The following is a 14,321-nucleotide window of genomic DNA, read 5'->3' as shown; positions in this document are numbered from 1 at the left end:
TGTTTATGGATGTGGTTGTTAGGGAAGTGAATGCAAGGGTTTTGGAGAGAAGGGCTAGTATACAGTCTGCTGAGGATGAGAAGACTTGGGAAGTGAGTCAGTTGTTGTTTGCTGATGATACAGCACTGGTGGCAAAAGTTGTTGACTGAGTTTGGTAAAGTGTGTGAAAGAAGAAAGCTGATAGTAGATATGAATAATAGCAAGGTTATTAGGTTCAGTAGGGTTAAGGGACAAGTAAATTGGGATGTAAGTTTGAATGGAGAAAAACTGGAGAAAGTGAAGTGTTTTAGATATGTGGGAGTGGATTTAGCAGCGGATGGAACCATGGAAGCAGAAGTGAGTCCCAGGATGGGGGAGGAGGCGAAGGTTCTGGGAGCATTGAAGATGTATGGAAGGCATTATCTCGGAGAGCAAAAATGAGTATGTTGAAGGAATAGTGGTTCCAACAATGTTATATGATTGCAAGGCATAGGCTATAGATAGGGTTGAGTGGAGGAGATGGATGTATTGGAAATGAAATGTTTGAGGACAATATGTGGTGTGAGGTGGTTTGATTAAGTAATGAAAGGGTAAGAGAGAGATGTGTGATAATAAAAAGAGTGTGGTTGAGAGAGCAGAAAAGGGTGTGTTAAAATGGTTTTGTCACTTGGAGAGAATGAGTGAGGAAAGATTGACAAAGTGGATATATGTGTCAGAGGTAGAGGGAATGAGGAGAAGCGGGAGACCAAATTGGAGGTGGAAGGATGGAGTGAAAAAGATTTTGAGGAATCTGGGCCTGAATATACAGGAGGGTGAAAGGCGTGCAAGGAATAGAGTGCATTGGAACAATGTGTTATACCGGGATGGACATGCTGTCAGTGGATTGAACCAGGGCATGTGAAGCATCTGGGGTAAACCATGGAAAGTTTTGTGGGGCCTGGATGTGGAAAGGGAGCTGTGGTTTTGGTGCATTACACATGACAGCTAGAGACTGAGTGTGAACGAATGTGGCCATTTTTGTCTTTTCCTAGTGCTACCTCGCATGCGTGTGTGTGTGTGTGTGTGTGTGTGTGTGGGTTGCCTCACCCTGTGCACATGAATTATGGTAGTAGAGGATAAAGGTAGATAACATCAGTATGTGTGATGTATTGTGAATGTGACTAAAGAAGAATATGTATAGTTAGACAACTATTCTGACATTGGATGTTCCATAGAGAGTGAAAGGCAACATAAGTGTTGCCAACATTTTATGTTGCTGTTATCCATGAATCATGTAACTGAGTCATAGTTCTTAAATTCCATCTTTTAAAGTAAGAGATATTATGAATCTTCAGTAGTACACAATTGACTGTACACATCTGTATTTTGGTTTTTACCTTTTCTTTCATTGGCCTTATGTTATATCCTTTCAGTTGCAGTGTCAACAACAACTGGATCATCATGGAGTGATGAGCCAAGCTGTATGGAAAAAGTAGGATCATGGGTAGATGATTCTTTAGAAAATTTCTTTACAGCTTGGGGAACAGGTAAGGGAATATATATAGATATATATTTATTTATTTATTTATTTTGCTTTGTCGCTGTCTCTCACGTTAGTGAGGTAACGCAAAGATACAGACGAAAGAATGGCCCAACCCACCCACATACACATGTATATACATACATGTCCACACATGCAAATATACATACCTATACATCTCAATGTATACATATATATACACACACAGACATATACATATATACACATGTACATAATTCATACTATCTGCCTTTATTCATTCCCGTCACCACCTCGCCACACATGAAATAACAACCCCCTCCCCCCATGTGAACGAGGTAGCGCTAGGAAAAGACAACAAAGGCCATATTCGTTCACACTCAGTCTCTAGCTGTCATGTAATAATGCACCAAAACCACAGCTCCCTTTCCACAACCAGGCCCCACAGAACTTTCCATGGTTTACCCCAGATGCTTCACACGCCCTGGTTCAATCCATTGACAGCATGTCGACCCCTGTATACCACATCGTTCCAATTCACTCTATTCCTTGCATGCCTTTCACCCTCCTGCATGTTTAGGCCCTGATCACTCAAAATCTTTTTCAGTCCATCTTTCCACCTCCAATTTGGTCTCCCACTTCTCCTTGTTCCCTCCACCTCTGCCACATATATTCTCTTTGTCAACCTTTCCTCACTCATTCTCTCCATGTGACCAAACCATTTCAAAACACCCTCTTCTGCTCTCTCAACCACACTCTTTTTATTACCACACATCTCTTACCCAATTATTACTTACTCGATCAAACCACCTCACACCACATATTGTCCTCAAACATCTCATTTCCAGCACACCCACCCTCCTCCGCATAACTCTATCCATAGCCCACGTCTCGCAACCATATAACATTGTTGGAACCACTATTCCTTCAAACATACCCATTTTTGCTTTCCGAGATAATGTCCTCGACTTCCACACATTCCTCAATGCTCCCAGAATTTTCGCCCCCTCCCCCACCCTATGATTCACTTCCGCTTCCATGGTTCCATCTGCTGCCAAATCCACTCCCAGATATCTAAAACACTTCACTTCCTCCAGTTTTTCTCCATTCAAACTTCCCTCCCAGTTGACTTGTCCCTCAACCCAATTTTATCTAATAACCTGGCTCTTATTCACATTTACTCTCAGCTTTCTTCTTTCACACACTTTACCAAACTCAGTCACCAGCTTCTGCAGTTTCTCACATGAATCAGCCACTGCTGTATCATCAGCGAACAGCAACTGACTCACTTCCCAAGCTCTCTCATCCACAATAGACTGCATACTTGCTCCTCTTTAAAAACTCTTGCATTTACCTCCCTAACAACCCCATCCATAAACAAATTAAACAACCATGGAGACATCACACACCCCTACCGCAAACCTACATTCACTGAGAACCAGTCACTTTCCTCTCTTCCTACACTTACACATGCCTTACATCCTCGATAAAAACTTTTCACTGCTTCTAACAACTTGGCTCCCACACCATATATTCTTAATACCTTCCACAGAGCATCTCTATCAACTCTATCATATGCCTTCTCCAGATCCATGAATGCTACATACAAATCCATTTGCTTTTCTAAGTATTTCTCACTTACATTCTTCAAAGCAAACACCTGATCCACACATCCTCTACCACTTCTGAAACCACACTGCTCATCCCTAATCTGATGCTCTGTACATGCCTTCACCCTCTCAATCAATACCCTCCCTTATAATTTCCCAGGAATACTCAACAAACTTATACCTCTGTAATTTGAGCACTCACTTTTATCCCCTTTGCCTTTGTACAATGGCACTATGCAAGCATTCTGCTAATCCTCAGGCACCTCACCATGAGTCATACATACATTAAATAACCTTACCAACCCGTCAACAATACAGTCACCCCTTTTTTAGCGAGGTAGCACAAGGAAACAGAAGAAAGAATGGCCCAACCCACCCACATACACATGTACATACATACACGTCCACACACGTACATATACATACCTATACATTTCAACGTATACATATATATATACATACACAGACATATACATATATACACATGTACTTAGTTCATACTTGCCTTTATTCATTCCCGTCGCCACCCCACCACACATGAAATGACAACCCCCTCCCCCCGCATGCGCGCAAGGTAGCGCTAGGAAAAAGACAACAAAGGCCACATTCGTTCACACTCGGTCTCTAGCTGTCATGTAATAATGCACCGAAACCACAGCTCCCTTTCCACATCCAGGTCCCACAGAACTTTCCATGGTTTACCCTAGATGCTTCACATGCCCTGGTTCAATCTATTGACAGCACGTCGACCCCGGTATACCACACCGTTCCAATTCACTCCATTCCTTGCACACCTTTCACCCTCCTGTATGTTCAGGCCCTGATCGCTTAAAATCTTTTTCACTCCATCTTTCCACCCCCAATTTGGTCTCCCACTTCTCCTCGTTCCGTCCATCTCATACACATATATCCTCTTTGTCAATCTTTCCTCACTCATTCTCTCCATGTGACCAAACCATTTCAAAACACCCTCTTCTGCTCTCTCAACCATACTCTTTTTATTAACACACATCTCTCTTACCTTTTCATTAATTACTCGATGAAACCACCTCACACCACATATTGTCCTCAAACATCTCATTTCCAACACATCCACCCTCCTCCACACAACTCTATCTAAAGCCCATGTTTGTTGAAATGGTTTGGACATAGGGAGAGAATGAATAAGGAAAGGTTGGCAAAGAGGATATATGTGTCAGAGATGGAGGGAACAAGAAGCAGGATACCAAATTGGAAGTAGGAGGATGAAGTGAAAAAGATTTTGAGTGATCAGGGCCTGAACATGCAATAAGTTGAGAGGCTTGCAAGGAATAGAGTGAATTAGAATGATGTGGTTTACTGGGGTTGATGTGCTGTCAATGGACTGAATTAGGGCATGTGAAATGTATGGGGTAAACCATGGAAAGATCTATTGGGGGCCTAGATGTGGATAGGGAGCTGTTGTTTTGGTGCATTACACACATGACAGATAGAGACTGAGTGTAAACAAATGTGGCCTTTTTTTGTTTGCTTTCCTGGCACTTCCTTGCTGATGCAGGGGGTGGCAATGCAGTTTCCTGTGGGGCAGGTTGGTGCCAGGAATGGATGAAGACAAGCAAATATGAATATGTACATGTGTATACATGTATATGTACGTATGTATGCATGTATGTGTATATGTTTATATATGAGTAGATTGGTCTGTTTTCATCTGTAACCTTGCACTACCTCACTAACTTGGGAAACAGCGATCAAGTATGATGATAAATAGATATAATGTATCTCATATTTGATTGCCATTTCCTGCATTAGTAAGGTAGTGCCTGTAATAGGTGATGGTAGACACATTCATTCTCTAGCTGAAATGTGTAATGTACCAAAACCACAGCCCCCTATACACAACCAGGCCCAGTATACTATTCAGTGCAGGGCCTAAAAAAAAAAAAAGGCCAAATGAGAGTTAAAGTGAGTGAGTATCAGCAAACTTCAGGGAGAATTAAGAAAATATTTTGGAAGGAGGCTAATAGTGTGAGAAAAATGGGAACAGATGGGAGCATCAGTGAAGGGAGTAGATTGGGAAGTGGTTTCAAGCATAGATGAGTTGAAGACGGTTGAATGCGTTATATGATAGGGTGGCAGATGTGGGATTCACCAGCTTCTGAAGTTTCTCTGTGGAATTTCTTACCTACATTTTGTCATCTGGAAACAGCATCTGATTCTCTTAGGATGCCCCCTACCCCCAATATATTGTATGCCTGCCCCATGTTGTAAGATCATGTTGTAAGACCCTTGCTTGTATATTTTTAGATTCATAGGAATTTAGTGTGTACTTTATGTTTATCTATATTCAGTGCTAGCCCATTTATGAAGTTTTTAGGGTTACTCATGGAGTGAATGTGCAGTCATTCTCACATGAAAGTTAGTATTTGATGAATCAGATCTTTTTTGTTAACAGTTTTGAAAATTGTTTGCCAGTGAAGACATTGTAGCCTGTAACTGATTACTGTTTAATTTTTCATCCCCTCCAGTGTTTGCAGAGCATCCATGGACTGTGCTAATAGTGGCAGCACTGTTAACAGTAGGCTTATCACTTGGCATCATCTTCCTGCAAGTGACCACAGATCCAGTAGAACTGTGGGCTGCTCCACATTCCAGATCACGCATTGAGAAGGAGTATTTTGACAAAAACTTTGAACCATTTTATCGTACAGAGATGCTCATCATTCGTCCTGTTGGAATAGGAAAGGTGGGTGATGGTTATACACAAATTTATTTTTATTTTTAATGTAAATCTTTGTCCTTCATGCTTGATGGTGGTAGAATTGTGCTGTTATAGTATTTAGTACAGTCCAAATAGAGAAAAGTAATTCATCCTTGGGCTACAGTAAATTTATTGTTGGATAGACTGTGAAATGAGGCAATGTGTGTATGGACTGATTTTTTTTTTTTTTTTTTTTTTTTTTTTTATACTTTGTCGCTGTCTCCCGCGTTTGCGAGGTAGCGCAAGGAAACAGACGAAAGAAATGGCCCAACCCCCCCCCCCCATACACATGTACATACACACGTCCAGACACGCAAATATACATACCTACACAGCTTTCCATGGTTTACCCCAGACGCTTCACATGCCTTGCTTCAATCCACTGACAGCACGTCAACCCCTGTATACCACATGACTCCAATTCACTCTATTTCTTGCCCTCCTTTCACCCTCCTGCATGTTCAGGCCCCGATCACACAAAATCTTTTTCACTCCATCTTTCCACCTCCAATTTGGTCTCCCTCTTCTCCTCGTTCCCTCCACCTCCGACACATATATCCTCTTGGTCAATCTCTCCTCACTCATTCTCTCCATGTGCCCAAACCATTTCAAAACACCCTCTTCTGCTCTCTCGACCACGCTCTTTTTATTTCCACACATCTCTCTTACCCTTACGTTACTTACTCGATCAAACCACCTCACACCACACATTGTCCTCAAACATCTCATTTCCAGCACATCCATCCTCCTGCGCACATCTCTATCCATAGCCCACGCCTCGCAACCATACAGCATTGTTGGAACCACTATTCCCTCAAACATACCCATTTTTGCTTTCCGAGATAATGTTCTCGACTTCCACACATTTTTCAAGGCTCCCAAAATTTTCGCCCCCTCCCCCACCCTATGATCCACTTCCGCTTCCATGGTTCCATCCGCTGACAGATCCACTCCCAGATATCTAAAACACTTCACTTCCTCCAGTTTTTCTCCATTCAAACTCACCTCCCAATTGACTTGACCCTCACCCCTACTGTACCTGATATCAGAGATTAATATTTGCTTGATAATATGTGTTTAGATCTGTGCTATTATATTTTAAAAGTAGTGTGTGATTGATAAAGGTGAATCTGTGATGAATTCACAAGAAAGTTTAAGACTTGATTGTAAATTTACCTAAGGCACTACCTATTTTGTAATCCATTAGCATACTAGCAATATTGATATGCATATCTGTCTTTTGAATGCAAATTTATAAAGTTGAAAGTGTTCAGGAATTATTAAATTTGAGTTACTTTTTTTTAAGGTAATCCACAAAACCCCAGATGGTGAAGAGATGTGGGGACCAGTATTCAACAAGACTTTCCTGTCTGAGGTCCTCAAACTTCAGAATCACATTACTGGAGAGGTAAATCACCTGAAGGAGGCACTAGTTGCGACTCATTCATGATCTAAACCATTTTTTTCATTTACGTTTGGTAACCTTTCCCTATTAATATGCCTGTCTTTAGACAAAATCCTCCTCATACTCTCTAAAGCACTACATATTTTCTGTCCATCTATCCATTATCATTATTAATTTCTCATTTTAATGGGATGAATCAGGTGCATACAGCTTCTACTGCATCATTCACACACATATCCTCAACTTTTCCACTGTGTTAAATTAAGATATGGACTTCCACTTTTAGAATAGTGCTTCTTTCTTTTCCATTTTACTCGCTGAGATGTCACATACTGAAGTGATACATCATTTGAGACCAGTATTCATTCATAAGTTAAGTCCTTGCATATTTTCTTTTATTAGTTATTCTTAGAAACTAGGCTGAACCAGAAATACTTGCTGAAGAATTCAGCATACTTGTTTACTTTAGATATGTGTAATGCACCTAAGCATTCCACTACTGATAACTTTCATTAGTGAACATCATGGTGAAACTCTTAAAAGTTAGAATAAACAATAAGCCAGTTTTGATGGTAAGTCTGCTGAAAATTCATTTTCAAAGGGACCCCATTGATTGTATTTACAATTTGCTGCTGACTTATGAAATGTACTTGTACCGTTTGTGAAAGAAACTGTATTACTGTATTGTAAAGGTGCTTAAAATTATTAAAGACCAGAACATTATGTAACAATTCAGACAAGACCAAGGTTTTGGTATTTTAGAAAAACAGATTTTTGAGAAAATGTGGTTGGATCGCAAGAGGCTAGAGAGGCTTCATGTTATCAGACATTTAGTGTGAATGGAGAATTGTGGACTTAATAGTAGAGATAATTTTGAGTGGTCAGATTGTGGTACACAAATGAAAATACGAAAGAATGTGAACTTAAAGATTTGAATTTTGTCAGACAAAGTTCATCTTATACATAAGTTCCTAGTTGTGTATTCAGGATGTGGTAGGGTTAGGGTGAATTACGAACTCTTGGAGACAGTGTTGAAAGGTTCGAAACAAAAGTGGCATGTAAGAGCAAATTATATCTTACAGCTCTGCATTTTATTTTTGTTATTTACATTTCAAATTTAATTATTACTATCAGTGAAAATCTCCTAGAACTGAATACAGCTGTTGTGCAAGAGTAAGTGTATTGTGAGAGTTGTTACTGATTTTTAATGAAAATGAAATTTTTATACTTGATAACGTAAAACAGCTGGTAACATTAATCAAGGTAGCGTTGTTTGATAAAGCAAATTTGTATGCTTTTGCAGGTTGAAAAAATTTCATCATTGATTATAGTGTCATTGTTTTGGAAAGGCAGTAAAACTGGAAAGTTTGTTGTATTGGGCACTAGTTTAAATCCATGGAACATTTCGATATTCATTTTCTTCTTATTATTATTATACTTATTCGCTGTCTCCTGCGTGTGCAAGGTAGTGCAAGGAAACAGATGAAAGAATAATCCAACCCACCCACATACTCATGTATATACTTAAACGCCCACACACACACACACACACACATATATTCATATATCTTTATTTATGATTGCCACAGGACCCCTTTCTAAGAAAGAATACTGGTTTTTTACCCTTGAGCTCCTACAACTTCATGGCTATGCTACTTCCAATAGATGGAAAATGATGGACTTCTTTGGAGTAAGACTTCTTTGATGAGAATGCAGGCAGAGTTTAGTAATACCAATAGTTAGGTATATTTATTTATTATTTCCCAAGGACCTCTTTCTAAGAAAGTGTCCCGGTGTTACCCTTCATATCTTTCCAGAGGTCCCTGCAGCCCAAAGCATCCCCCTACTTCCAGTAGCAGGGATATAAGGACTCCTTTATGGTGAGAACTTCTTTGATCTTAAGGGTGAAACTTCTTTGACAAGAGTGTATTCCCAATGATACAGCCTCCCTGAAGGTGACTTTTCACTTTCACTGGCAGTATGACCTTGAGCAGGTGGAATCTGATATCACCAATAGTTAGATATGTATAGATATAAACTTATTTTTCCTTTTTAGGGATTGATAAGGTTATAATAATTGTAAGAAATTGTCAGTCATCATTATTGATTTTATTGTATGTCGCATAGCTCAAGAGGGTGCAATTGCTTCCCCCCCATATGCCCCCTCATACATCCCCTGTATGTGCAGTAGTAAAGTGTAGGCAGTGGAAGTGACAAGCAGGTGTGGATTATGTGAAGGAGACTAGAAAGTAATAAATGTGTTCACCATTGCGATACAATATAGAAAAAGGAAAAGTTATTGACATAAAGGATGGGAAGTTCAGAGGTGTTTCAGTCATGTAGGAAAGATGGATGCAGGATAAGTTACTCAGAATGATGAGGCAAGTGAGGTTAGATAGACTTAAGAGGTGAAGGGTTATTTGGGCTGATTGCTTGCAATGCACATTCTTTGAAAAGTATTCAGGGGTCATAACTCATAGAAAAAACTATCTTGGTCAACTTTTTGGATTATAAGAAGTACCATGGAGGTTTTGGTCAATGTTTTGGATTATGAGAAGTACCATGGAGGTAATAAATGTAAGCTGGGATAAGAATTTTTCTTTTTAATGTCTGTCTTTTACTCTTATGTGAAAAGCTGCAGTTATTGCCTGAAATCATCAAGATCATGCTTTGAATAAAACTGGAAAATGTGCAAGAGATTTACTGCTGTTTCGAAAAGAAAAAGAATAGTTTGACTTTATAAGAAAAAAAATTACCTTTTAAGAAAGGTAGGTCATAGTTGTTTGGAGAGACATGAGAAGAAAGAGCTCTAATCCTTTCATTTGCCAGCAGCCACTCTGTAAATAAATAGCATGACAATCATTGTGTCGTCTGGATAATGGTGGAGGTTCTGGGTCAATTACAGTACATGGGAAGGGCAAATAACAGGAGACCGATGGTTCAAGAAGACATCAAAAGTATCCTAAGTTCCTTATCTGTTGGGGACAGACAGGATAGTAAAGCAAGATGCACATCACCTACAACTCCCTCTGGTATAACAGCCAGCAGCTAAGGAAGAGCACCATGTATGTAGAGGTTATACTACCGTTGAAATTTTATAGGAAAGTAAAGATGCTAATATGACCCTAATCTACTTGTTTTGAAATTTTATGAGGAGGAGGTTCATATCTTACAAAAAGAGAGTAAGGATTATAAGTTAGTTTTAGAATATTTTTCTTGAGCTAGTGTATTTACTGATAACTGATATCACAAAAGTTTTTGTTTAGCTATGATTTAACCCCTTAAGTCATTGCAAAAATACTTACATAACATATACAACTCCTTTGAACATAAATTTACACCACCAACCCTGGTTGCTTGCAGAGTTGGCATTGTGCAATAATTTCTTCCCACAGTCATTCATCCTCCAGCCTTGCCAATGGCAGTATATATATTTTTGTTAGGAAGAAAATTGAGCAGCTTTTAGCTAGATGTAGAGAACCATGTAGAAGATTATCTTGAATTGATGATAATCTCTTTTTGCACTGTGTAGAGAGTGTTGGACATTGGCTCTTCCAACAACAACAACAGTAAAAGAATTGACCAAGATTAGGTAGAAGGTGTTTGTAACTGAAATGGAGACTGTGTTGCCAGCAACTGCCTGACTAATGCAGCCATTTGTTTTACATACTTAGAATTTTACTGTTATGAAAAAATTATCCATAAATCGCATTGATGAATGATTGAAAGATTTATTATGTAAGATAAAACAAAATTAGTAATCCAGTTTTTCGTTTAGGTGAAATAAGCAGTCAAATATGCTCATTAGCAGCTCACTTAACACTCAGGCCTGTCTCCTGCACTTTTGATCACCTTGTGCTGAATTATATACAAAAGTTCTACACATTATAAGAAAAAAATAGTGAATGAAATATGCTACTAAAGTAACACGTTCATTACTTTAAGATTACTTTTGAAACTCTATGGTTAAACATATTTTTAGATAACTTGAAAAACTAGAATTCAGAGTTAGAAAGGAAACCTGAGTGAGGAGTTAAGGGGTTGAAGGTACTGATAGTATGCATGTTAACTAGAGCAGGAGGCAGTGTATTTTAGTTTCTTACAGCTTTGTAGCTGCAAAAGGATTTGACATTATCATTATTAATCTTTATACCTTTCGGTGCATCACACATGACAGCTAGAGACTGAGTGCGAACAAGTGTGGCCTTTGTTGTCTTTTCCTGGTGTTACCTTAAATGCACAAGAGGGGTGCCATTTCATGTGTGGTGGGGTGGCGACGGGAATGGATGAAGGCAGCAAGTATATGTACATGTGTATATTTGTATATGTCTGTGTATATATATGTATGTATACGTTGAAATGTATAGGTATGAATATGTGCGTGCGTGAGCGTTTATTTTTATACATATGTATGTGGGTGGGTTGGGCCATTCTTTCGTCACTTTCCTTGCGCTAACGCAGGAGGCAGTGACTAAGTATGATAAATATGAATGAAAAATACCTTTTAATTTTGTACTGGTATAACTAGTTAGTGAATCTCTATCTAATGTAAAGAAACTTTTCTAGATTATTGAAATCATATAGGATTCTTATCCCTAAGGTTAGGGGAGAAAGAATACTGCCCAAGTATTCCTTGCATGTCATAGAAGGCAAATAAAAGGAGAGGGAGTAGGGGGCTGGAAATCCTCCCCTCCTGTATCATTTTTTCAAAAGAAGGAACAGAGAAGGGGGCCAAGTGAGAAATGTTCCCTCTAAGGCTCAGTCATCCATTCTTAATGCAACCTTATTAATGCAGGAAATGGCAAATATTTATGAAAAAGATATTTTGAAAACTTGAACTTTCTTTGAAGATCCTGGTTGGCAAAAGTTTGGTGAGGTAAAGAGGCTACGGGAAATTGGGTGTTGGGGAAGTGCCTCATAAGAGATATTCTGGAAGTCCTATAAGGAACACTTTAAGGTTAAAAATCATCTTATATGCCCACATTTTTTTAAATAAAAGTACAAAGAAATGATATACAAAATTTTTCTTCTTACATTCGCAGTTGTTTGCCATTTCCTATATTAGGGAGGTAGTGCTAGGAATAGACCAAGAAAAGGCCTTATTTTATCGTCTGTTCTCTGGCTATCATATATAATGCTATGAGACCACATCCTTCACAGACCTTTCAGTGGGTATATATAGGTGCTTCACATGCCCTGTTTAAGTCCATTGACTGCATGTCAACCAGTGTGTATCACATTTCTCCAGTCCATTCTATTGTGTGCATGCCATTCACCCTCCAACATGTTAAAGCCTGGAGCACAAAACATCAAATTCATTCCTTCCTTCCATTTCCATTTCAGTCTTGTCCCCTCCACTTTTGACAGATATATCCTCTTTGTCAACCTCACGTCATTTATTCTCTCCATGTGTTCAAACAGAGAAGAGGTAGTGAAAGCTTTGCGGAAGATGAAAGCCGGCAAGGCAGCAGGTTTGGAAGGTATTGCAGTGGAATTTATTAAAAAAGGGGGTGACTGTATTGTTGACTGGTTGGTAAGGTTATTTAATGTATGTATGACTCATGGTGAGGTGCCTGAGGATTGGCGGAATGCGTGCATAGTGCCATTGTACAAAGGCAAAGGGGATAAGAGTGAGTGCTCAAATTACAGAGGTATAAGTTTGTTGAGTATTCCTGGTAAATTATATGGGAGGGTATTGATTGAGAGGGTGAAGGCATGTACAGAGCATCAGATTGGGGAAGAGCAGTGTGGTTTCAGAAGTGGTAGAGGATGTGTGGATCAGGTGTTTGCTTTGAAGAATGTATGTGAGAAATACTTAAAAAGCAAATGGATTTGTATGTAGCATTTATGGATCTGGAGAAGGCATATGATAGGGTTGATAGAGATGCTCTGTGGAAGGTATTAAGAATATATGGTGTGGGAGGCAAGTTGTTAGAAGCAGTGAAAAGTTTTTATCGAGGATGTAAGGCATGTGTACGTGTAGGAAGAGAGGAAAGTGATTGGTTCTCAGTGAATGTAGGTTTGCGGCAGGGGTGTGTGATGTCTCCATGGTTGTTTAATTTGTTTATGGATGGGGTTGTTAGGGAGGTGAATGCAAGAGTTTTGGAAAGAGGGGCAAGTATGAAGTCTGTTGGGGATGAGAGAGCTTGGGAAGTGAGTCAGTTGTTGTTCGCTGATGATACAGCGCTGGTGGCTGATTCATGTGAGAAACTGCAGAAGCTGGTGACTGAGTTTGGTAAAGTGTGTGGAAGAAGAAAGTTAAGAGTAAATGTGAATAAGAGCAAGGTTATTAGGTACAGTAGGGTTGAGGGTCAAGTCAATTGGGAGGTGAGTTTGAATGGAGAAAAACTGGAGGAAGTGAAGTGTTTTAGATATCTGGGAGTGGATCTGGCAGCGGATGGAACCATGAAAGCGGAAGTGGATCATAGGGTGGGGGAGGGGGCAAAAATTCTGGGGGCCTTGAAGAATGTGTGGAAGTCGAGAACATTATCTCGGAAAGCAAAAATGGGTACGTTTGAAGGAATAGTGGTTCCAACAATGTTGTATGGTTGCGAGGCGTGGGCTATGGATAGAGTTGTGCGCAGGAGGATGGATGTGCTGGAAATGAGATGTTTGAGGACAATGTGTGGTGTGAGGTGGTTTGATCGAGTTAGTAACGTAAGGGTAAGAGAGATGTGTGGAAATAAAAAGAGCGTGGTTGAGAGAGCAGAAGAGGGTGTTTTGAAGTGGTTTGGGCACATGGAGAGAATGAGTGAGGAAAGATTGACCAAGAGGTTATATGTGTCGGAGGTGGAGGGAACGAGGAGAAGAGGGAGACCAAATTGGAGGTGGAAAGATGGAGTGAAAAAGATTTTGTGTGATCGGGGCCTGAACATGCAGGAGGGTGAAAGGAGGGCAAGGAATAGAGTGAATTGGAGCGATGTGGTATACCGGGGTTGACGTGCTGTCAGTGGATTGAATCAAGGCATGTGAAGCGTCTGGGGTAAACCATGGAAAGCTGTGTAGGTATGTATATTTGCGTGTGTGGACGTATGTATATACATGTGTATGGGAGGGTGGGTTGGGCCATTTCTTTCGTCTGTTTCCTTG

The 14,321-nt window shown here is 39.8% G+C and overlaps 1 protein-coding gene across 1 annotated transcript in view; it reads left to right on the top strand.

Moving 5' to 3' along the window:
• The window catches only part of LOC139749541 (NPC intracellular cholesterol transporter 1-like), a 247,767-nt gene that overhangs the window by 87,430 nt on the left and 146,016 nt on the right, over positions 1–14,321 (top strand). The window contains exons 6-8 of the mRNA XM_071663526.1: positions 1,392–1,505; positions 5,595–5,812; positions 7,134–7,235. Coding sequence (XP_071519627.1) covers positions 1,392–1,505; positions 5,595–5,812; positions 7,134–7,235 — 434 coding nt within the window. The remainder of the gene's footprint in view (positions 1–1,391; positions 1,506–5,594; positions 5,813–7,133; positions 7,236–14,321) is intronic.

This window comes from Panulirus ornatus, chromosome 7 (genome assembly GCF_036320965.1).
Source record: "Panulirus ornatus isolate Po-2019 chromosome 7, ASM3632096v1, whole genome shotgun sequence".
NCBI classification, from domain to species: domain Eukaryota; kingdom Metazoa; phylum Arthropoda; class Malacostraca; order Decapoda; family Palinuridae; genus Panulirus; species Panulirus ornatus.
Note: the sequence above shows the minus strand (reverse complement) of the source record. Positions and strands in the feature narration are given on the sequence as shown.